The 27,014-nt window shown below is 35.6% G+C and overlaps 1 protein-coding gene across 1 annotated transcript in view; it reads left to right on the top strand.

The window, feature by feature from the left end:
• The first annotated feature begins 24,363 nt into the window (after positions 1-24,363).
• Tusp (WD40 superfamily protein Tusp) overlaps positions 24,364-27,014 on the top strand; it is a 320,891-nt gene continuing 318,240 nt past the window's right edge. The window contains exon 1 of the mRNA XM_081732680.1: positions 24,364-24,514. Coding sequence (XP_081588806.1) covers positions 24,506-24,514 — 9 coding nt within the window. The 5' untranslated portion in view covers positions 24,364-24,505. The remainder of the gene's footprint in view (positions 24,515-27,014) is intronic.

Raw genomic sequence — 27,014 nt, 5'->3', positions numbered from 1 at the left:
GCTTTTGGGTTGCTCTCGTGATCAAGTACTCCCAAGAAGCCTCTGTAAAAATGTTTGTCCAAAGTACCGGAGGTTCTGAAAGATGGATATTTGGATAGTTCACATACTAGTTCCTCAGCGATGTCTTGACCCGGCTACGATAGGTCCCATAGTAGTGGAACTGTGAACTTTTAAATTACACTTATATCACGTTTCCGGCACATTAAAACTCCGAAAAAAACTGGAATTCAGAAATTTGCTTTCGTTCAGTAAAACGTACTCATGTTACAATCTTCTAAGTCCCACCCTAATAATTATTTATTACAATCTTTAAGTAAATTTTGCTAAATTTCAGAGAACCTGACTGCCTCCCTCCCTCATTCAAAGACCATATTAACAACATATGTAGAAAATCTGAATCTTGTAGCATGAAATGATCATAATTGGCCAAAGAGGATTTTTTTTTTTTTTTTTTTTTTTTTTTGGCCTCAATTCCATCAAATGTGCAGTCCCTTTTCAGTACCGACGTTATATGAGACGTGGACCTTCAGCTTAAGGTGAAATCCAATCCACTGTAATACGTTCAAATTTTTAAAGGCTTTTCCACTGGGAATCGAACCCGAGACCATGTGCATCAAAGGCGGGCTGCTAGCAACGAGGCTAGTGTGGCAAGCTATTTATGTTGAGATTACAGGGTATTTCAAAGAGAGGCAGTAGCTAGGTTTTTCTGAGCATGTCCTTGTGTGAATGTCCTGCCCCAGTGTTGGTTTTAAACTCTCAGTTCTCGTAGGCACTTTAAGTTCTCTAAAGTAGTCGAACAGAGCTAGGTTCACTGAAAGGTTAATTATACTATAACCTGACAGACGTATTGAATAAGTGTCGCGATATTTTACTATTTTGAACAAAATGTCTTTTGAATTATATGAGAGAGAATAAAAAGAGGATTCAAAATAATAATTGGCCATTCTCTTCCACACAATTCTCTGAATAATTTAATTGTAATTAAGGAAGAAATATTTTTCATGGCGTGTTCTAAAAGAAAAATAAGAAAATTAAAAAAAGGGGAGGGCTTTGCAATATAAATGTGATACTCGAAAACAAAATTTCATCAACATTTCCTAATTAAGATTGTTTTATTATTATTTTGCTCAAGATATTGTATCTTCTACGCAATCTCTAGTCTTCTCTGATACTTTAATCTTAATATTATGGCGATAGAAAATCACGAACCCAAAAACTCCAACGATTTTCAGTTGCGTAATGAAATTTACAGAAAAACAATATTTCTTTATGAATAAATCTTAAAAACCCAGAACTGTACGAGTTTATTGTATATTCAAGGTAACAAAAGATAAAGGTTCTTTAAGATCATAAATCTATTGAAAAAAATTGGCATTTATTATATGAGTGTCGAGTACATAAAGATACAGTTAATTTTTTTTATTATTGTGACTGGAGCAATTTAGTTTTTATATTATGTATGAATCGTGTTTGGGATGAAATATTGAATTAACCTCGCACTTGCTACTCGTGTCTTTCTGCAAATGATAACATGAGATTTCCAGTCTATACGAGGTTCATCTTCAGATGTTTACAGGAAAATAGAAGAAAAAATGAAATGAAATCTTTGAGTTTTACGTCACACCTTTATTCCACTTAGGCTAAAGAAGACGGTGATGATGAGTAATGAATGAAATGGTGGAATGAAGAAAGTGGGAGGAAACGGGAGAACCCCGAGAAAACCCACGCACACGGTGTTTGTCCACCACAAAATTCACTTGGCGGGGGCTGGGATCGAACCCGGGACCCCAAGCACCAGAGATGAACGCTCTACCATTGAGCCACCGCGGCCCCTGGAAAGACAGAAGAATGAACTAAAATTAAAATTGAAAGGAAAACCTTCAAAAATCCATTCCATGGACACTTAGTCCTTCTGTTTATTCTTACGCTTGTAATAACTGGCTTTAGACGTGCCAGATTTAAATTGGGTAGCACGCCTCCAACATTCCAAAAATACATCTGGAATTCTGATCCAGCTAACCCATGTCCAAATTTAATTCGTTTATATAAGTGAAGCAAAAATTCTAACTATATCTAATTATGCAAAGAGATTAGTCATGTAACCATTTAGCCCAGCCGGGGTTACGTTTAGACATGCTTTAGCTGGATTAAAATTCTGGATTTCTTCTTGGAATGTAAAGGCGTCCTATTAGCCATAACTCTGGGAACTCTAAAAGAAAACAGATACCACAGCAGTATAGTGTATTCACTCAGTAGGAGTGAAGTTCGGTCAATGTCTTTGAAGCCCCCCATGCTAAATTTTACAACAGAATCCCTTCCTCTCTCCAAGCGTCTTTTGACCGCATTTGCGGGGTTGCAACGTCTTAACACCCATTATATCTGTTTTTTCTTCCCAATACTATGGCTAATATGAAACAGATGTCAGGCAATGTAAGAACAAGGATGCTAGTCTTGGAAACAGGGAATCGAATACTAACTTAAAGGACACCATTTTGAACTGTAGCAACTAAGAGTCCATGTAGAGTTGAGAAGCAACTGTTGTCAATTGTTTGAAATGAGGGTTCTGGTTGGCCGTTTAGTCTATCGGGGGTGTTTTTCGCAAGATTCCTCAGATAATGACTTATTTATGGCACGAGCCGCCACGCGTAGAAGACAGCATTCTTTATATATGAACTGCACTCGGGTTGAAGAAACATACTATACTAGAGGAAATAGAAAAAAAAAAAAAACAAGTCTCCACGGCAAGATACTTTTGGTTACTATCTACGCGTGGAACGTATTCATGTATGATTTTCCATTTCCTCCTCTCTTGAAAAAGTAGAAAATAAAACTCATGTGGATGTGAAACGATTATTTGCAGGAAGATCCTGTGGTAGATAAATGCAAGGCTAATTTTACGTTTAATTAAGTACTTCAGTGTAAAGAATACTGTATGTAAGTTATTATAATCAAGACTTATTTTTTCTTTTCTTTTTCTTCCATGGTTTCTTAGCTAGAGACCCTCTGTAAAATACTTCATATAGAAATTAAATCTCACCAAAGCAAACATTTACACAAATAAAGAAAATGTGAAAGGAATAATATTATTGGTTGTTAGAAGTAACCTCTTCACATTTTCAGAAATATATGTAAGCTATAGCCTTAGATTGTACTTTCATGAGGTGTCTGATGAAGGCAATGATATATTGCCGAAACTGTAACAAAGATTATTAATTTTAAGTGTTTGCTGTGGTGAGATGTTGTTTTATTGAATTCGTAGCTCCAAACCTAGAATGGGATCATCTGAATACGCACAGGTATTAATGTATAGTTATTTGAAATTAATTTATGGCAATTAGTTTGGTGTAAGTCTTTATTTGATAGTTTTAGCCAAAGAATTATGTCTTACACCACCTGCTCTCGTCACAAACAAAATCTGATGGACTGTGGAATACTAAGGGAAGAGTCAAATGTAACGCTTGTACATAATATATAATATATATTTTGTATGCAAAATCAGTATATTCGCGTTATATATATAAATATATTTTATAATGTATCGATATTGTTGGAAATAAAACCTAGTTAGATTTTATATTTTTCATGTTTGTTTTGCCTGTTATTTCTCGTGCAGAGAATTTAATCCCCATCATTGGCTGTGAAACAAAATCAGAGCTACTCTTACAAATTACTTCCCTTGTGAAGCGACGCAGGTTCTTAGAAGAGTGTCTCATTGCTGGACAAATTCCTGGAACTCATTTCACGTTGTGTGAGGGATCGCGTCGCATATCAGGAATTTACGAATTGTGTTTGTTCTGAAAGCAGAAGTCACATGCGCTCGGACATTTTCATTTCGGATTCGGGGCTTTGTCAGCTGAATGAAGAGGTTCCAAGTGGATTTCTGGGCTAGAAACCCGGAAACACTTAACGCTGTCCCTATACTTGTCATTCACTTCCGGCTAACAGAGACACGTGATATTTCGTGTGCTACTGAGGCAATTGGCTGCGACTCAGTTTAGCGTATGTCCGAATATGTTACAATACACTAGAGTGTGAATGGCTTTGTGATTCACCACCGAATGCTAGCCAGGGTTGTACCCACGGAGAAGCTTGTCGAAAACGATTGACTGTTACGTGTTTAATACGAGGGATTGTTATAAAGTTTTAATTATCACCTCGAAAGAAATCAAACTGCTACCATGAAACTTGTTGAAGGTGTTACTCCTTCTCTGCATATTCACCTTTCATCGCGACATATTATTATTATTTTTTTTTTTTTTCCAACGATGGATGTCTTGGCGGAAACCTTGATTGTAAAAGTCTTCATTTCGACTATTCAGGAAACGTTCTACTTCGAAAATCACTCGTCATCATTCGCGAAGTGCCTACCATGTCTGGAGAATGCAGGGGTGAGGCAAAATTTGATAGCCCAAAGAAGCAGCATGTGTGACAGTTCTATGCAGAATGAGCTGGGGCGTTGTTGTGGAACAAAAAAGACCCCTTTGGACAGCTTCTCTCGACGCTTCGTCTTAATAGCTTCTGGTAACCCCGTCATGAGATTTCGGTAGTATGTTTCTATGATGATTCGCCCCTTACGAGCATAATCTGTTAGCCACCACACCATGGCAGTCCCAGAAAACACTCAGCATCACCTTGCCGGACGGTGGTTGGTTTTGCCTTTTTCAAGAATGGTAAAACCACATGTTTCCATTGCTTTGCTCCTTTGTCTCGGGACCATAGTGGTACACCCAGCACTCGTCCATGGTAATCAGACGTTTACAGAAGTCATCTAGATTTGCTTGACACATCTGCAACATTTCCGATATTGCCTCTATTCGGCAGGCTTTTTGAATCGATGCGAGCATTCGCGGAACTCAGCGGGCGGCGATATTTGTCATCTGCGAGACATTAAAAACTGATCCATGATTAGTTTGCATCTGTTCGACTATCGCCTCGGTTGTGATACGTTGGTGTGTCAGTACCAGGACCTCCACTTCTCTTGCGAGTCCCGATTCTTCAAAGAGATGGTCTACCACTTCGTTCTTCGTCATTTAGAATTGTCTGACTATGTCCAAAGCGTCTGCACCACCTAGCTGTGTCAGATGATAGTGTATTGTTGCCATACGTTTCCACCAACTCAGCACGGATTGTTATAGCGTTCTTTCCACTCAAATGCAAAAAACGGATTTCCGCACGATACTCCACTTTATCATTGGGCTGCGTCATTTTATGTCAGTTTCTCTAGTGTCGTGCGACGGTATTGTGGCACAGAGATTTCGATGTGTACAATAGACTACAAATATGTACTTCCAAAGAAACAAAAAATAGTTAAGTAACTTTATTTTTTTCGAGTAATAATTAAAATTTTGACTGTTCGTATTTACGGAAAATTTTACAATAGAAAATGAGTGAAAAATATATATATATATATAAAAGTAACGTATTACAACTGAAATTAATCATTCTTTTTGTTATTTGTATAGTTGGATGCAGGCAGCTGCGAATTTATTGCATTACTATTGCATAACAGTATCTAAGTTTATTTATTTACTTATTTTTTATTCATATGAATGCCAAGTCAAACAAATTGTCTTTCATAAACAATTTTTCATTCTTTATGAATGTTTTATTGGTAATTTCCTACAACCTGTTATTCTAATTTCACACACTATCAAGATTCATGTTGCTATAAGGTAACATACGCTACTCAATAATAATAATAATAATAATAATAATAATAATAATAATAATAATAATAATAATAATAATAATAATAATAATAATAATAATAATAATAATAATGTGTATGGTGAGTTATTTATGCGTTCATATTCTGAAAGAATAATTTTGGTTTTCTTTTATTATGTAAAAATCCCGTCCCCTGAAAACTTCATGAGCTTCCTCCCCTCCTAGAATAACTTGTTGTCTACAGTGTTGATGTTAGCTCAATCAGATACAGCTTTCGAAATGTTTTCCAAATTTATTTTTAAACTTCAGCATTTTTCATAATACTTCGCTTGTTTTTGTCGAATAAAATTTAACGTCAGTTCTTTAACAGCTTATTAGTTTAAAGATGTGTTGGCTGCATATTTAAACATCATTCTCTAGAGAAGCTAGTGAAAAGGCTCCAAGGATGCATCTTGTCTGTCTTTGTGTGGAGGGGTGTAAGCGATGAGGGAAAAATGAAATTCCATTTCTGTGAAAAGGAGATCAAAACATCAGCCAAAGTGTACCTGGAGACAGTGCTTGAGGGAGTAGTCCAGAATTTCACCAACACCCTCTTCTAGGGCCGGATCTACGATATATTGCACCCGGGGCTAAGACGTTTTTCTGGCGCCCCTTTCCTCCCAAATCTAAATACCTTATGTTAGAGATTGGAACAAATCATAGATTAAAATATATATATTTTAAAAAGTTCAAATCACTTATCGTTCTCCCTTTTATAACTTTTACTGAAATTTGTGTCCACGTACGAACTTGAAACCAAGTACGAAACGTATCCAAAAGATGGAGAGTGAGAAGTATAAAACTACACTACAGAAGACATTTTCTCGTTTATTTGAAACACAAACCGATACATTATGGAATACTTACGTTCCATTTATATTAAATATTTATGATATTTATTAAAACTTAGATCCTGAAACCGGTTCTTTTGTTGATACCCTGCTATACTGAAAACAAACTTCTCAAGATATTCCTCCTAAGAAATCTACAAAAGACATAGTTGTAGAAGATGCAACTTTATTATATACCGTACATCTACTGGGACCTATTGTGAAATGTCCTAGAGATTTTACGGCAAAGTAATATTAATATTGTAAATGAAATAAAAATGCACAATTCAAACAAGCTATTTATAAACATTTTTCTATAAATATGGACCCCTAACTTCACAATCTGTATAGCTTGTTCTTCTTCTGTTGGCTTACTTTATGATTCCTCCTGTGTGTGTGTATATATATTGTAATTTCAGTTGCATGCTTGGCTTCACACTATGTTCAGACCTTTCACCTGTGTGTAGATATGTATATTGACTTTTCTCATGTGCATATGGGTTTTTCTCATCTGTGTATTGGCTTTCCCTAGCATGTGTATATTGGCTTTCCACCTGTGTATAGATAATTCTTCTAAATACCACTCATTCTAGCTTTGGAACTTCTTGTATAAATTAACAGACAAATTCTGACCAAAGCATGTATTAACTAATAAATAATAGCGTTACAATTTCGGCAAATTCCTATTGATCTCAATATATCAAGCAATACCACACACACACACACACACACACATATATATATATATATATATATATATATATATATACTGCCGGTCAAAAGTTTCCGGACAGGCCAAAAAACAAGGAAATATTAAGTTAGGCTTGTAATACGATGCAATTTTGGACAGTATACTTGGTAGTTTAGAAACACAATGATAGTTATAACATCAGACTAATATAATAACGTTATCCAATAAAGAAAATTGGCAAATTCTTTAAATGTTCTTCTCGTCAAAGAAACCGCCCTTCGCCGTTATCACTCGTTTCACCAATCGGGGCATCCGGCTTCCAAGTTTGTGAAGATTTTCATCCGAATTAGTATTCCAGGCGTTCTGCAGAATATCAAAAACATCATCAGCGGATGTTGGACAGTCTTTTCGTACACTTCTGCCAAACTCTTCCCAGAGAATTTCGATGGGGTTAAGATCTCGAGACTGGGGAGGCCATTCCATGATACAAATATATCCTTTGGCTTGTTTCTTCTTTAATTAAAAGAAAGCTTTAACGTGTCCTTCGGATCAGTATCGTGCAGAAAAGTGATTCTGCGACCAATCAAATCAAATCCTGAGGGAATAGTATGGCTGCTTAAAATGGAATAATAAACATTTTTGTCCAGATTTCCTTGTATTCTGTGAATACAACCAACTCCAGAATTTGCGAAACACCTCAAAAGTATCAAAGAACCTCCTCAACATTTAATTATCGGGGCTACATAGTTAGAACGCATCTTTTCTGTAACAGATCTTCGAACATAAACTCGGTGTCGTTGTCCAAAAACTTGAAATTTTGACTCATCAGTCCATAATACACGTTTCTACGGCTTTGTTGTCCAATTTTTGTTCTTCAAGGTCTATTAGAGCCTCTGTTCTTGTTTCCACTCAACTATTAACTGTTTCTGCACAGCAACTATTACCCAGAGAGCAGCTACTCTCAAATGTCGATTCAGAGTAATAACTGAAATGTTTGTGGGGTGACTATGATTTAATTCTGATTGGAGTTCCGCTGCAGTTAGTTTCAAATTTCTTTTGCTAAACAATACAATAATATGATATTTCGTATGTGACGTAATACGAGACATTCTAGTTTGATTTTTGTCCACGTTATTTCGTCTTCGCTGAAAACGCTGGATGGAGTCACCAAAAGTAGATGGAGTCTATTTCAGTTTGAAAGGTATTTGACGAATAGAAAAGCCCACATTATGACGCGCAATGATTCCAACGTGTGTCTCTGCACATCTCTGTCCGTGATTTCTAACAATAACGGCAACAAAACCTCAGAAGAGGCAAAAAAATCCACCCAAACATTGTTCAAAACGTCACTGTACTCTATCTTATAATATTGTTCACTAATGATGTAAACTTCTGACATTATTTGTGTCTGATAAGGCCTGTATACTAAGGAATTATAATCCAGGGGTAACTATAATAAGGAATTAACTGCTAATGTTTAAGCGTACTTCGATCAGGCAAAGTTATATCATGATTGTGATCATGTTATTTTTAATTAAAATAATCACCGACTTTACAATAATTCAATAATCTTTCTTTTTTACTACATGTAAACATGTTACAAAAACGAAAAACGTCTATTATCTTCCTGAGACATTATAGAGACTTACGTAAACAAAATATTTCGAATTGGTGGCTTTCCCTATCGAATATATATTGATTAGCTCATAAAAATGTAAGTTGAAGCGCCTGTCCGGAAACTTTTGACTGGCAGTGTATGTATATATATATATATATATATATATATATATATATATATATATATATATAATCATTTACAAGATTGGCGAGCAGTACCAAACCACGTGTAAATCATTTTAGTGCATCGAGCTGGGCAAACTTTGTTGGTTTTTTCACAATATTCCAAGAATTAGCATGTTTATATACAAACTCATTTTTCACGCTGGCAGCCATATTGAATTACAAATGATACTCTTTGGGATTTTATGGATATCTACTATTAACCATAAACGTAAATATTACATTTCGCTTCTGGAATACCAGTGATTTAAGCTGGACATGCATTCGATACATTGTGCGGCATTTTGAACTCAAAATGTCGCGCTTTTGAACATTTCGCATCTTTTCGTCACCTACTGATCAACTTTCATGCCAAATTTGGTTTTCCTAGCTTCAGGAGTTTGGTATGCCTATCCTTTCGAAATAGGTTTTAAGCGGCCATCTTGGATTCAAAGTGGCTATAGATTTTCAATTAAGCTTCTGTTTATATTTTGATCCTATTTTGCACAGGGTTGTCGTAGAAAGTCGAGACTTGCTCCATCTTCTTTCATTTAACAACAGCTTTCAAACGATGTGCTACTTAACCCCTCTTGCCATTTGAAACTTTTCAGTTGGACCCCACCTGGGATCCTGTGGGGGGCCCTGGGACAAAACGTTTTAACTTAAATCGTTGTACTTTGAAACTAATACCACCATTTCTTTCCTGTTTCCACATTTGTCTCATCGTTTGATTTATAGGGGTGGCCATGGACTTTTCGATTGTTTTTCTTTACATTTTGACCCGCCGCCATTTTGCACAGGGTTGTCGTAGAGAGTCGAGACTAGCTGCATTTTCTTTCATTTTACAACAGCTTTCAAACGATGTGCTACTTAACACTCTTTGTTATTTGAAACTTTTGAGTTAGACCCCATCTGGGACCCTGCGAGGGACTCGGGCAAAGTTTTTTTTTTTTTTTTTAACCCCAAAAAGTGTGCTCTTGAAAAGGATGGAAAATGTATTTACCGAGTTTTCCATTTATCCAACCGTTTCCGAACAAATGAATCCATTCAAACTATTCTGTCAGGAAATTTTTTGTAGCTTTTACATTACAAAATATGTTGTAACTCACGATATCCCGCCCGGTGCCACGTATAACTTTGAGATTTTTCTAGTTATATCAAATACAAACACAATTGTCTCGCTCGGATCTCAGTGGAGCAAATCCATGACCCTCCTTTGTGAGAGCATTGCCAAATCAAAAGCGACTGTAGTACTTTCTAAGACAGTGCTTCCCAAACTATGTCTCGCAAGGCACGTCTGGCTTCGTGGAATTAGGAGTTTCTAAATTATGGCTATAGAGCTTGACCTAATTTTAGAGACCATACTGGAATCGAGATCAGCATTATGGTGTCCCAAAAATATTTCTCGGGATGCTTAATGTTCCGATTCAAATCTTTGTCTCTCGTTGAGCTTTAGAGAGTAGCCCATTTTAGCACAGTGGCTCCATCTCACTTGGCATAGATCAAAACACGAATTATGACAACCTGTGGAAAGAGGGTGACTCGGCCAAGATTTTCCGTTTGAGATGTTTTAATTAGAGAAGTGTAATTCGAATGTTTGAAAGGGAATATTTCGGTTTTTAACCATAATTAAGGATGATGAAGATGTGTACTACGAATTGAGAGAGATGAAGCAAAATCCCAGTTTTGAGCAATAGTATACTGGTACATGAGAATTCTCTCTCACACACGGGAGAAAACACCATTCATTACACTTGGAAGAGTTGGCGGAAACCAAAGATAAAACTGAAACCTGAAAACTCCAGTTATTAGCGGCATTTCGCTAGTTAATTGTAACTAAATTGAAATATCCAATATTTATGCTTCTTGTCTCGTGTAATTTGCATTTCTAGTGTTTGAATATATTATATAAAGTTACGTTAGCTCAAACGGCAAGTAAGAAATTAATAATTAACAGAACAAGTTATGTTAAGCCTTAAATAAAGTTCAATTCAACTACATCAATTTACCGCTGATTCAGAGCACAACGAAATGCACTGTCAACTATTAAGACTTGATACACAATGATACAAAATGTCCAGTTCATGCAGCATATTGTTTTAAAACCATTTTAATCATCTCTTTCTTTGCCACGAGAAAACAAAACATTCAAAATATCGACTCCAATGCTTCAGCGCAGGCAGTTTCCTAACTATAGTCCTAACTATAGTCCTGGAAATTTAAATTTCTGCAATTAGTGATGTGAGGTGGAAAATTTTCCGCTATATTTTTCCGGAAAATTTTCCGTTGAAAAAAAACATCAGTAATCAAGTAACAATTCCTCAGTATTCATAAAATTGGTTCAAGTAATGTATAGAAATGTTAAAAAATGAAAGATCGTGTAAAGAATCGGAAAATTTTCATGGCTCAGACAATTTTCAGTACTATGTAGGAACAAGTTAAACTATTTTTCATGAATCGAAATATTTTCTGTCTTATATGGAAAAATTGAAGAGCTTTTTATGAATCTGAAATTTTTCATCATTTTGAAGCAAAAAGTAAAAACTTTTTGTGAATCGGAAAGTTTTATTGGTCTGTAGAAACAGGTGAAAGGAATTTTCATAGATCGGAAAATTTTCATCACGATGTAGAAACTAGTGGGAAAAACTTTTCATAAGCCGGACAATTTTGGATATTATGTATGATGATGTTAGGTGGAAAATTTTCCACTATATTTAACTGCACATAGAGCTACAAAATTGAATTTCTGTAGAGGAAAATTAGTCAGCAACAAATTATAATTTTCCAATTAGCTTTCGGGAACAGGAAAAATTTCTAATATTTCAAGTTGGGAAGTAAAATATTACACAGTGTTTCTCTCTCTCTCTTCCTCTGCGAGCTCCTTCGTTGCTAAGTGATTAGCATACGCATCTTTGGCATGGAAAACCTGGCTTCGATTCCCAGCGGTAGTTCATGTAGTTCTTATTCCACATTAATCAGTTGGTTCGGTTTTATATAGTCTCGCTGCTGAAAGAGACGTTAAACTCAAAATCAACTCAATTGAACTCCTCTCTCTCTCTCTCTTTCTCTCTCTCACACACACTTCTCTGTGTGTGTGCGTGTGTCTGTGTGTGCGTGCGTTCAAAGTGCAGAGAACATACATCGAGTTCGTAGAGTACAAATATCCCATTCTATTATTTAAAATTTCAATTTATTAAAAGTCATGAATATTTTCCGATTCATAAAAACATACTCCACTTATTCCTACATCGTTGTTTAGCCGTAAAATTTATCGGTAATAAATATTGTCTTAAAAAGTTTCATGAAGTGAAAATCTAACGATTCTTCATTTCAAGAATGTTTCAAAAACTTCAATGCGTTCTTCCCTCAGAATCCACCTTTGATCTTACAATATTAGATTTCGTCAGTTTAATACGCATAAGATGGTTTTCTCATAGCTTTACTACTTTTATAGATTTACATACTGCAACATTTATAAATAAGTAGATATAATATAAAGTGCCTACTGTAAATTTTTGATTACCCAAAATTCGAGTTTAAGTAACTCATGAAAGCAAATACTGACCATTTTCTGGAAATAAACGTTTATTTATTCGTATATTCATTCAGAAGAGAAAGTGAAATATAACTAATAAGGAAGCTGATGTGTGTAGTTGTGATGACAATTGTGATTTCGACGTACTTGGAATTCCTGGTTGGGCACATATGACGACTTTAGAGGCCTGAAAAGAACGCAATAAGAATTTCGTTATTAATATGAAAATTTGTATTTGTACATAGATATGTTCTTCAAAACTGCATAATTTCATCATTCTACCTACACTCCCTCTGGGTTGGGCTACGAGTTTTTCACCAGCCCCTCCAATAAGCATATAAAAGGTATCGGATTACTAACGCAAATAAATAAACAAACAAAAATCATTATCTTTTGGAGCAAAAATTTAAGAAGAATTTTTTGGTTTGTGTTGACATTAAAATAGTCTGTCTGTTCACTTTTCCTGCTGTAAATCGGTAAAAGATTGTTGTATTGTTTTTGTTGTGTTAAAACAATAAGGTTCAAACAACATTGCTTCTGCTTATAATTGGATATGTATGGAGTTCCATGACAAGTAAATGTCGAATTCTCTCCAATGTAATTAGGTAAAATCTCTTCATGATTAAAACATATCATTAAGTATGATGATGTTATATTCATCCTTTGATTATAAATAAGTTAGGCCTATCATTGTAATATACGTGAGTTAAAGTTAATTGAGCTGAAGAAATCGAAGTTCAAAAACGATTATTTTCCGTTTTAGTCAGCGTATGTATATACCTTAAAATCCAAATTGTTGACGAAATTCCAGTTTTACTGTGATAGGGAATATTGATGGTATTGTGTAAGGTTTAAGTAAACTGTCTCGAATTAATTGAATCACAAGGAATATTGACCGAAAATATGTATAAATTGAAATTCTTAGTGCATACATGCATCATAGATGAGTGAATTGTTGGTTCTTAACAAGGTTTAGGAATCTAGATACAGTGTTAATAATTCAACTCTTACGTATTTTCAAATTGACGAGTAGGCAGGAAATGTACGGGAGATCTCTGTCAAGTCTACCAATCCTGCACTAATATTATTGTTATTATTTTATTTTTCACTAATGCTTTGCATTTTCAAAGAATATGAAAATATCAATTTTAATTCTATATACTCATCCCATGATTTTACGAATCTCGGTTTAACGAATTTCAGAAGCGACACACAAAATCTGGAGTAGCCGATTCAGTCTACAAGCGATGATTTTAAACCAAAAATGTTGAAATTGCTTTCTTATAATGTATATTTAAGTAAACTATTAATTTCTTTAGCGGTGTAATTATAGACTTTAGCCACTGGGAACATTTGCAGTGGATATTACTCACAACAGAAACTTCCGGCCAATCGGAAACATTTAACCACTCATGCTCCCTTTTTAATAATGGAAGAGGTCCATTAAAATGAGGGATGAGAGTGAATTTTGTTACTTCATACTACAAAATATCTTGAGAAACAAACATAGGACGAAAAAATGTACGAAATAAAAAGTTAATATTTTGCAGAGAGAAATTTATCCATGCTAAAATTAGATTCTCCTTTCCCCACTTAGGGGTGAGATGGAGGAAACCGAGAAATGGTATGGGACCCCGTCATGCATTTTAATTGCAGGTTTGGGTTGTAGGGGAAAAATTCGTAAATTTTATTCGAAACATTTTTCTAACCCTGATAATTGGTAGTGTAATCAGTTAAATTTAGGTTCATGAAAGTTTATTCAATTAGGTTGGTTAGAAATTTAGTGTCTCTCTCAACACCGAGGCTATACAAAATGCAGACAGATCATTTAAATTGGAATTCGAACCACTGTAATGGGTTCCATTGTCAATATTCTCCCACCGGGAATCGAGTATTTCATATGTAGACGTTACCTTATTATTTGTTAGTTGCAAATATTACTCAAGATAAGTTTAATTTATAATTATATAATATTCAATGAAAACAACGACGTAATATACCTTGTACTGTAATGTAAGTCAAACACCATAAAACTGCCATTTTTGGTATGTAAAAATATCCGCCCTCCAAAAAGCCTCTGTCCCTCCTTTGCCTCCCTAAGGAATTAAAGCTTGCGTCGTCGCTGTACCCTAGGCGAGAAATACTTCGGCGCCCCTGTGATGTTTTGGCGTTCCTGATTTAATGATCTGACATTCTTATTCAGATAAAAGACTTTACCCTTCATTATTCCACTGAGCTGAATATAAGCTAATGTTGTTTCCATTTTCATCAACTACTGGTGAAGGTTGCTACTATACATGGTGTCCTGTTTGAATGCTCTTACATGGCATGTAATAATTGTTCACTCTATTAGTATTATGAGCTCCATAAATAATAATAATAATTCACCCGCCGCGCATTCTCTACACTTCGAGGCCCTAGGGATCTGTCTAGTTCACTTATATAGACGAACCTGCCCTGATAACACCCACCACATTGATAAGCATGAAACTACTGTTGTGACGTGTAGCACTTATTTTTGCGGGCACAACATTATATTTTGCGCCCCTTCGTCATTAGCGCCAAGAGCATGTGCTTTGTTTGACCCAACTTAGATATGTCACTGCGAGTATGCTGGGTGGGTGCATTCCTATAAAATAATGCCTGGGTACATCAGGAACAGAGGCCCACTGAAGATACTGTCCGGTTTTAAATGGATAGGAGATGCGCTCCTATAAAAAGCAAGCCAGATATAACTAGGGCCGGTTAATTTCCAATTGAATCACTTTGAAAATGCTCTATCGGAACCACAGTTCGACTAAGGTCTCGAGTGTACCATCGATCTTCGCACGCTCGTAGCCAGCTCAAAAATGTAGAGGGAGCCCGGTAGAAGTTACACGTATGTGAAGTTGCCCCCCCCCCCACACACACACTTTCACATTTCGATTCGAAACTGAAGCCAATCGATTGTTTTTCGTTTGTTATTGATTGTTTTGAAGAAAAAATTGTTTGTTTCGAAAAACGTACAGAAATCTTCAAAAAATAAAGTTGGGGGGGAGGCAACTTCACACTGGCCCCCTCACTTTCAAATTTCGATTCGAAACCGAAGTCAATTGTTTGTTTTTCGTTTGTTATTGATTGTTTTGAAGAAAAAATCGTTTGTTTCGAAAAACGTACGGACATATTCACAAAATAAAGTTGGGGGACCAAATTCACGCTGCCCCCTCACTTTCAATTTTCGATTCCAAACTAATGCCAATCGTTTGTTTATCGTTTGATATTGATTGTTTTGAAGAAAAAATCGTTTGTTTTGAAAAAGTTACGGAGATTTTCACTAAATAAAATTTGGGGGTTGGCAATTTCCCGCTGGGCTCACTAATATGAAATGTCGACTTAGAACCGAAGCCAATCGTTTGTTTTTCGTTTGTTATTGATTGTTTTGAAGAAATGATCGTTTGTTTCGAAAAACATACCAACATATTCACAAAATAATATTTGGGGTCAACCTCACACCATCCCCCCCCACTTTCAAATTTCGACTCCAAACTGATGTCAATCGTTTGTTTTTTGTTTGTTATTAATTGTTTTGAAGAAAAAATCGTTTGTTTAAAAATACGCACAGAAATATTCGAAAAATAAAGTTGGGGGGCCAACTTCACACTAGCCCCCCACTTTCAAATTTCGATTCCAAACTAATGCCAATCGTTTGTTTTTCGTTTGTTATTAATTGTTTTGAAGAAAAAATCGTTTGTTTCGAAAAACGTACGGACATATTCACAAAATAAAGTTGGAAGGGCCAACTTCACGCTGCCCCCCACTTTAAAATTTCGATTCCAAACTAATGCCAATCGTTTGTTTTTCGTTTGTTATTGATTGTTTTGATGAAAAAATCGTTTGTTTCGAAAAAGTTACGGAGATTTTTACTAAATAAAATTTGGGGCTTGGCTATTTACCGTTGGGCTCTCTAGTATGAAATGTCGACTCAGAACTGAAGCCAATCGTTAGTTTTTCGTTTGTTATGGGTTGTTTTGAAGAAAAAATCGTTTGTTTCGTATAACGTACAGTAATATTAAAAAAACATGGGGGTAACTTCACACTAGCCCCCACTTTCAAATTTCGATTCGAAACAAAAGCCAATCGTTTGTTTTTCGTTTGTTATTGATTGTTTTGAAGAAATGATCGTTTGTTTGGAAAAACATACCGACATATTCACAAAATAAAGTTTGGGGGTTCAACCCCACACTAGCCCCCCCCACTTTCGAAGTTCGACTCCAAACCGATGCCAATCGTTTGTTTTTCGTTTATTATTGATTGTTTTGAAGAAAAATTGTTTGTTTGCAATAACGTACAGAAATGTTCAAAAAATAAATGTAGGGGTGACATTGAGCCCTTTCATGCTGTAGAATACATTCTGGTCGCCCCTTGATGAGATTCAATTGACACTTCTATAACTTACTCTCTAATTAAAGTAGGAAGATAATTTTGGTATCAATGTGATTATGAAGGATGAAGCATCCCGCCGATATGTATTTCATGTAGCTGACAGTACTTCAATGGACGGGGGTGCGAAGCTTTTTTTTTTTTTTTTTTTTTTTTTTACATCAGGATTTTGGAGATGGCATTCCTTCTCCCTTGGGGTGCACTCATAAAAATTGGTTTAGGAAGCAATGAAGTAGTTCACTACATGCTAATACCCCTATATGCGTACTTGTTGCTTGTATGGGGGAGGAGGCCAAAGTTGGACAAGTTTTTGAGTCTCAGTTTTTTGTCGTAAATTACATTTATTTTTAGGGCGGCTTTTTCTAAGAATATGGAGGGAATTGTACAAATGTTACCTCGTTGAGATCTGCGTTCTATAGAGTTTCCAATGATGTATGAATCATGACTCTGTGGTAATTAAGTGTGTCATCAGAGTTCCCATTGTGAGAGTCTACGATTTTGTTCAAATCAGTACAATTACGAACACAAAATGTGCATCATCAGAGCAAAGAATACAAGTTGGCATAATCAAACCACACCCTTGGGGTTTCATATAGTGGACTACTTTATTGCTTCACATACCAAATTTTTTTTGAGTGTACCCCGAAGGGGGAAGGACAGGGGCGTCATTTAGGGGGCCAGGAGGGGACAATTGCCTTCCCAAGAGTTTGAGGAATACATTTACTTTAATCAACTGTCTACTAATATACTAGTACAAAACGTGAGTCTTATGTCGGTGGTGCTGTTGCTCCCCTCAAGCGAAGTATGAAATGGAATGAATGCCTGGGGAATGAATGCCTTCCCCAAAATCCTGATGCAAGAAACAAACAAAAAAACACGTAGTTACCCTCCCCTGTCCACCGTGGTACCCTCCCCATACATGAAATATATATCAGCCGAAAGCTTCATCCTTCAGAAACACGTTGATATTAAAATTCCCTTCCTAGCTTAATTAGTAGGTGAACTATTGAGATTTAAATTGAGTCACGTTAAGGGGCGACCAAAATTTGACTATTAACAGCATCAGACGGTTCAATGCCCGTAACTCTGTAACGATGCATTTCCTGACATATAGTCATATAAACTTTTTTGCTTGTCTACCCATAAGGGATCCACCCCTGAAATTTTGCTCTACCTTTTTTTTACACCCTATATATATATATATATATATATATATATATATATATATATATATATATATATATATATGTGTGTGTGTGTGTGTGTGTGTGTGTGTGTTTGTGTGTGATAAATGCTTATTTTTGCATAGTACCTTGCTCCAGGGAGGTTTTAAAACGCGAAATCGAATAGAGGCTAGATAATAAACTAGTATTTCATTCTTTTATTTTAAACTTTAAAAATTAGAATTCAAATAGTACAACACATATAGATTAGATAATAACGCGATGCTTTTTAATTGCTATATACATTACAAATTGAGGAGAAAGAGAGTAATACGGTAGTATGTGAGATTAACAAAAATTGAATAAAACAATAGTGCTTCATCCTCTCTTGACACATTAAACGAATGACAGTGTCACGTGTACACCATGTGATTTAATTTGGTTTTTATGGTGTGATATTTTTTTCAATTATTATTGAAATTATAAGTGACAATAGATTTATTTCGCTTCTGGTTTTAGTAGAAATATTAGGGTATAGAAAATACGTATATTCCTAGGATTCTTGATTCAACACAACCAATAACAAACGAAAAACTAACGATTGGCTTGAGTTCTGAGTCGGAATTTCATACTAGAGAGCCCAACGGGAAATTGCCAACCCCCAAATTTTATTTAGTAAAAATCTCCGTAAGTTTTTCGAAACTAACGATTTTTTCTTCAAAACAATCAACAACAAACGAAAAACCAACGATTGGCTTCAGTTTCGAATAAAAATTTTAAAGTGGGGGGCAAGTGTGAAGTTGGCCTCCCAAACTTTATTTTTTGAATATTACTGTACGTTTTTCGACACAAACTTTTTTTCTTCAAAACAACCAATAACAAACGAAAAACTAACGATTGGCTTCAGTTCTGAGTCGAAATTTCATACTAGAGAGCCCAGCGGGAAATTGCCAAGCCCCAAACTTTATTTAGTGAAAATCTCCGTAAGTTTCTCGAAACAAACGATTTTTTCTTCAAAACGATCAATAACAAATAAAAAACTAACGATTTGCTTCGGTTTCCAATCGATATTTTAAAGTGGGGGGCTAGTATGAAGTTGGCCCCCCGAACATTATTTTTGAATATTACTGTACGTTTTTCGAAACAAACTATTTTTTCTTCAAAACAATCAATAACAAGCAAAAAAGAAACAATTAGCTTCGGTTTTGAATTGAAATTTGAAAGTGGGGGCTAGCATAAAGTTGCCCCCTCCAAGATTATTTTTAGAATATTTGTCTACATTATTCGAAACAAACGATTTTTTCTTCAAAACAACCAATAACAAACAAAAAAACAAACGTTTGGCTTCAGTTTCGAATCGAAATTTGAAAGTGGGGGGCAGCATGAAGTTGGCCCCCCAACTTTATTTTGTGAATATGTCCGTACGTTTTTCGAAACAAACGATTTTTTCTTCAAAACAATTAATAACAAACGAAAAACAATCGATTGGCTTCAGTTTCGAATCGAAATTTGAAAGTGGGGGGCCAACTTCACATACGTAGAAGTTACGGGGGTGGGAGCAAGCCAACCATATTATAGTTTATCAAATAGTAACATCAGCAACTCATCATATCTGCTCTTGATCTGTTTAAGTATTTTGCTTCTACTTAATTCTATTATCCTCCTCTACATACACACATTAAGTTAACATTCTGTAATCTACATAAAAAAAACGTAAATTTTATTAAATAGGTATTACTAACTACACGAATTAGGATTAAAATATAATAGTCCCACATGTAATACTGCTATCTGTAAAAGCTAGATCGCTACAACAATAAAATGTTCCACCAACGAGGGATACTTTGTGTCCACAACATAAAAAGATGTCAATTTACGATAAATCAGAACATTCAAATTGAATATATGATTAGTATATGTTTCAGGAAAGCATAGGGCAATAACTAGAAAGTACTAAAAATTAATGATATTACTAGTGAATATAATGCAAAAAGTATAACATGTGGGCAAAAAGGAACCCCGATTGGTTGTGCGAGGGTTACAAATATCTATCTATCTATCTATCTATCTATCTATATATATATATCTATATATATCTATATATATATATATATATATATATATATATATATATATATATATATATATATATATATATATATATCGTGCACTATGAAATACCACTGTATATATTCAAAACTTATACAAGCTAATTAAACACTACCAACTTATTCGAAATTTATCAAAAACAAACATTTCGTAAGACAATTAAGGTTCCGTTGCAACATTTAATGTCCGTTAGACATGATTAAACTTTCCATCATAATAAATAATTATTTTGAATACAGTGGTAGCAACTATGCACTTGAAGAAAATGTTGACCCTTGTAAAAAAGAAAATGATTCCATTAGTTTCCTTTTTTCATTTCCTTTTACAAGGATCAACATTTTCTTCAAGTGCATGGTTGCTACCACTGTACACTGAATAGGGGGTCAGAAATGTGTAATCAATCCCATTTAGAGGAATCGGTATTTATTGTCACTGCGTATGCAAATGAAAATAGAAAGAACATATCTACTTTGTTACTAACTTTGTTTGTAAAAACCCAAGGATAAATAAGGTAAGAGTACAGGCTGCATTTTCACAACACTAACACTTAAACAAATTTTACAAAATCCAGCACAACACATTTTTAGCAGTTTCTTTGTACAAGAGTCGATATTTTCTTTTTAAAACACGACTATCAGTAATTAATATTGAATGGGAGTCACAAATATACAATTACCATCCCTCTAAACGGAGCGGTAAAGTTAATGGGAAAAATATATGAACATTAAGATCAAGAAACGAGAGATGATCTACTGTGAAATAAGGAAATTAAACTTTAAAGGGGCTCTTGTTTACTGTTAACCTGCGAAGTTGCCCGTCCGTTTTTATCAAAATTTTGAAAATTTACCTAGAAGAAATGGATAATTTGATTGATTGTGTGCTTGATAACATGTAAGTAAAGCGTAATTTATGTGTAATATCTTTTGATAAGCGGTTATAAAGACGGGACTAATTCGCGAGTAGAGAGAACTACTTGTCTCTAGGTTCAGGACGGTTGGATTGTGGATAATTTTCGAGTAAACATGGCGGCAGGTGTGCAGGGTCTTTGCGCTGGATGTGAATTGACAGTATTAACATTTGTAAAACATGATGTTGATAATGAGGTTAATCTTTGGAATATATGTAAAATTCATGGGTTAATGAATGAAAGAACAAAGACCACCAACAATAATTCACGATTTTCTGCTTGAGATAGGAGAGCTCTACAAACCTAAGTACTAAGGTAAATGGGAAGTAGACATAACCTAACCTAAGTAACCTAGTAGTGCGATATCCCATCTTCGGCTTCTCGCTTCGCTCGTTCTTCCTTCTCAACTCCGCACTCCCCATTAACTACCCACAACCGTGATCCGCGCAGCCCGCCAATTTCAATGCAGGTTAAGGATGGTTTAAAGGGACAAGTTTTGCCGATAGATGTCACTACAATCTTCATATCTCTCTCATGTATTTTTTACCTTCCACGAAACTTCACGATTTCTCTTTCAGATTTCAACCTAGAGACTCCAAATTTTTAGAGAAGGGACTTCATAACCTATCGAAGGCAACAATCCGTGCCGATTTTTTTATTTAGAATTTTCTTCACTTTTGAAACAGTTATATTGTTAAAGGTTTGGATGTCCATTTCAACAATCAAGCCATTTCAACAATGAAGAAAATTCTAAATGAAAAATCGGCACGCATTCTTGCCTTCGATATGTTATGAAGTTCTTTCTCTAAAAATTTGGAGTTTCTAGGTTGAAATTTGTAAGAGAAATCATGAATTTTTGTGAAAGATAAAAAAAAATACATGAGAGGGATACGAAGACTGTTGTGACATCTATCGGCAAAACTTGTCCCTTGACTTATCTTAATAAAGGATTCCCATATGTAATTGTGGTTCCTCCCCGCATACTCCCACACTTGAGGTAACGTAACAGAACAAAAAATGAGTAAAGTTTAAGCAGAAATTGATGATTGTGGATTTTATTATGTTTTTTGTTGAAAATTAGGTGGACAGGTAACTTTGAAGTAATTCCCTTGTTTACAATTGCAGTTGTATTTATTTATATTTATAGTAAGTTCTTGTTAAAAATCTTAAATTAAACTCGTTTTATATAAATTAACCACCTGCACACTACACCAAAAAGACAGACCAAAACAGCTAAAAAAAAAGCACTATAATGTTATTCAAAGCTACACTTAGAAAAAATGTATGTAGCCTACGTAATATTGTATGTTACATTTGTAAATCCTGTAGTTTTTGGACTAACGTACAACAAACGTATAACTGAAAACGCATGTTTTATAATACTTTCTGCCCTAAGTGTTCCGTCTATACATACTTTCCGTATGAAACAATATAGGCGGTCAGGATCTCACTTAAAAATGGAAATGTATAACATATAACTGACGAAGGTAACATACATATATGTATGTAATATAAGGAAGACTGTTAGACATCAGACATCCTGCAACGGCATGCTGCAACACCTAAGGGCAGTGCCTATGTAGCATACAAATAACGTATGCTACGATTTGATTTTTCTAGTAAGCAAGAGGATTCCGTATATTTTTACAATATACCACTGTCCGGAGAACGGATTTTTCTTAGTGTAAGTAAAACACTCATCTAGTATCGAGTAAAAGCATCACTGCTTCTTTCATGTTGAATTACAGCATTATTACATTACTAAGAAATAGTTCCAATTTACAACGTTTTTATATGAAAACTAGCTACCTCCACGCGATCCCCCACCCCAAGTACAATACAAAATATTTTGCTACTTAATTTCTCCTCTAAATCTGGCAAATTTTTACTAGTCCTGGCTCCACAACCCGGGATTTAATCCTTAAACGTTAAATATGTTCACTTGCTAAGTTACTCATCTAATTAAGGTAATTTAGCTTAACTTTATTCTTCTATGAGAACAAACATATGAAATCTTTGCAACCATTACTTTTTCGGTGAATGTTCTACCACAGTTCTTGTTTTACATATTCCACCACAATAATTTACTAGAATCAGTCGCCTTTAACGGAACTCGGAGCTCTTAATTCACTTCACAACTAATTGTTTCACAATTAACCTAAGGTTTGCTGTTAACGAGGATTTTCGAATGCATGTATGTACTACAACTACACAATAGAATAACAATAACCTACCGCCGTTACTGCAATTGACAAAAGATACACGCTTTGTTCCTACTCCTGCACAGATCACATAGCCATACACCTGTTTGGCTTGCAGTAAGCTGCACAGACAAAGGATATGCTTTGTCTGTGGTAAGGTGTTGCTTTGTTGGCTTCTGTAAGCACTTCACACTTCGTCTCCTACCTCCCAGATTGCTATTACAACTGTGGCGTGAAGTATTATCAACATATTCCTTCTTTTCGGAAAACTTGCTTCAATGTGTATTGTATCATTTATATCGAGATTCGAGAAGACTGATAAATTTTACTTTAACTCCTTTAAAATATGTTTTGAAGTATTCGTCAAATAGTTAAAATGGAAAAATTCTTGGAATAATCTCTTTCATATTGCATTTTATTCTTAGTGTTTTCACATACAATTAATCGAGACTTTTTGCAAGCCTTCCATGAAAATTTTAGGGGGCAGTAAATATTCAGGGGACCCGACCCCTCTTGCACCCCCCGTGGATACGGGCCTGGAACTTAGTATAGACAGTGTGACTCTTGTTACACATATTGTATAAGCAATGTAACTGTGTTTACAAGCTTTCGTGTTTTTTCGGTTGAGTTTCAGGAGTCTCCGGTTCCGACACGACTTGGATTCGTTCGTGTTATCCCGTAAGGTTGAACAAAATGCGCCATTTGCAACTATAAAGTACAGAACTCTGGGATGCAAATGCAGCAAAATTTTACTAGCACAAGAAAAAAGCTACTAGCCAATTTCCCACAATAGAAATAATTTACTTACCTTCGGTACTTTAATAGTGATATTAAAAACTCGTCCGCACCAATGAACCACTCGCGTCGGACGAGTGGTTATTTGCATCCCTGACAGAACTAGTAATGTGGTTGTGTTCAAGAAAACAGAGACTTTTAACAGAAGAGTATGCATCGGGTAGAAGAAATGAATGTGGAAGTACAAATTGAGCCTGTGCACAGGACTGCAACTGTTTAAAATAAGTCACGTTTGAGTGAACTTCTCAAGAAGATAGAAAATCGCTTGAAACAACTACATTGGAACAGATTTTTTTAAACAGAAGATAATACTGTTAGTGGTAGTGGAGGTATTTATGCAGATAAAATTCACAAATCTAGTATTTGCAGTATGAACAGGGTAAGAAACTGTTTTTCCTAATCATTAGTAGAATATTATGTTGGTACCAGTAGGAGGCGTGTTCTATAATACCCGCGGATAGTTTGCGATGTGTCTAGACTTTGAAATAAAAGTCTGTTAGGTGTTGAAGGAGGCACAGAATAATTTGTCTTTATATACTTCATCTGAAAATTGGGGTTAAATTCCAAAGTTGGGCGTCCGTTTCCAGCGAAATTTTTAAAATTTACAGGGAACATATGGATAATTTGATCGTTTGTGTGCTTGATAATATATAAGAGTCTCGAAAAATCTGTTTATTTGTTATATATAAGCGGTTATAAACATGGGACTATATGGCGAGCGGAGGGAACTACTTGGCGCAAGGTAACCGAACAGTTGCATTGTGGGAAAGAACCGAGCATTTATGTTACCAACATGGCAAATGTACAAGGGCAATGAACTAGCAGTTTTAAAATTTGTGAAGGAATACATTGATAACGAGCAAAATCTTTTAAAAGTTTGTGAAGAGCAAGGATTAATGAAACTAATAACAAATTGCGGAAAGTGTGGAAAGGAGATAACAGTGAAAAAACTTGACGAAAGCGGACGCCCAACTTCGGAATATATGCCGAAAATTGAAAATACTTCGTGCTAGCTAGAGCACCATTTCTTCAAAATGTAATTTTATATGTTAAACCGCGAATGAAAACGATGCCTTCTTTCGTATGAGCCTTTACAAAAATTTCGGTGCGAAACGCAATTCAAAGCATGCAGAAAGAGATTGCAAAGAAATATGTATGTTGTATTTTTGTGTATACTTGTATGTTTCCACACCTATTTCGGTTATCGCAAACTAATACACAAACTTGCGTGGTGTTGACGCAAACCGTTTGCAGGGTATAGTAAAGAGATCAGGTCAAGAATAGCCATACTAAAGAAGCATTCAACAAGAAAAGATCACTCTTAACTAGCAGGCTCAATATTGGACTTAAGAAGTTGGTCAAGTGCTATATATGGAGCATTGGACTGTATGGGTGAAATTTAGAGCTGTGTCGGTGGTAGTTCACTACCAGAAGGGCCACCCCTACCGAATTGGTCTAAATGGAGTAGCCAGACGTTCTGGGAGAAGGCAGCAGTTTTCCAGTAGCCAAGTTGGCGGAAATCATAGTGATTGGTACAGCAACTTGGACATTAGTCCCAGGCGTCGTCAGAGTGGCTTTAACGGCTGGGATACTGCGGAATGGAAGGCAACGGGAAACCACCACTCTATTTTCCCTAGTTTGCTGGCAGCAAAAAAATAGAACATATGAACAATGGTCTTTCGCAGGTCAAAATGTAGTTCCGGATGTAAAATATCCCCCCATTCGGATGTCCGGGAGGGGGATGGCTTGGGAAAGACTATTGGACGAGAAAGTAATAATGAGGGGAAGACAGACAGAGAAAGAAAGACAGGGAAGAGCAAAAAGTTTAGGATAGGGACATGGAACGTACGTACTATGTTACTGGGAGGAAAATTAGAAAATCTTAAAGAAGAAATGAAACAAAATAATTTAGATTTGGTAGGCGTTTGTGAAGTTAGATGGGAAGATAATGGGGTATTGAACAGCGAAGGATATAGAATGTTTTACTCAGGTAATGAAAAGAGCGGTCATAATGGCGTAGGAATAATTCTTGAAAAGCGCTTAAAGGAGAAAGTAGTGAAAGTAGAATTTATTGATGATAGAGTTATCATGTTAAGACTTAAAGAGAAAAAGAAGGATCTAGTGGCGATACAGACATATGCACCGACGGCTTCGCATGCAAATGAAGAAGTAGAGGAAAATTAATAGAAAATAGAAGAAATTATAGATAGGGAGAAGAAGGGTGTATGCATAATTCTAATGGGAGATTTCAATGCAGTTGTGGGAGAAATACAGGAAGGTAGTATCGTAGGCAAATATGGTTTAGGCGAAAGATATGAAAGGGGAGAGGGACTGGTGAATTTCTGTAGACAGAATTCACTAGTAATTGGGAACACTTGGTTCAATCAGCACAAGAGAAGAAGATATACATGGAAATCACCAATAGACGGCGGAAGATATCAGATAGACTATGTTATGATTCAGGACAGGTATCGGAATAGCTTAAAGAACGCGAAAACCCTTCCCGGGGCTGATATTTTCTCTGATCATAATCTTGTGCTGGCCGAAGTAGATATTCAACTGAAAAATGTAGGCAGAAGAAAAGTAGGTAACAAAGTGTTGAATACTGAAAAGTTGAAAAACGAGGAAATAAGAAACCTTTTCGTTGAAAAATTCGAAGAAAAATGTTCAAACGAGGAAAGGATAGGCGCAGGTAGTAACGCACGGTGGGAACATATTAAACGTTGCTTACAGCAGGCTGCAGAAGAAGCAGTAGGTTACCGCGAACACAAAACTGCTAAAAAAAAAAAAAAACATGGGTTACAGAGCAGATGTTGCAGAAAATGAGGGAGAGGAAGTTGTGGAAACAGGTTGATACAGAAGAGGGCAGAAAGATGTAC

Source organism: Thermobia domestica, chromosome 1 (assembly GCF_964235325.1).
Source record: "Thermobia domestica chromosome 1, izTheDome1.hap1.1, whole genome shotgun sequence".
NCBI classification, from domain to species: domain Eukaryota; kingdom Metazoa; phylum Arthropoda; class Insecta; order Zygentoma; family Lepismatidae; genus Thermobia; species Thermobia domestica.
The sequence above is the reverse complement of the archived record's forward strand: the minus strand, read 5'-3'. Positions and strand labels throughout refer to the sequence as shown.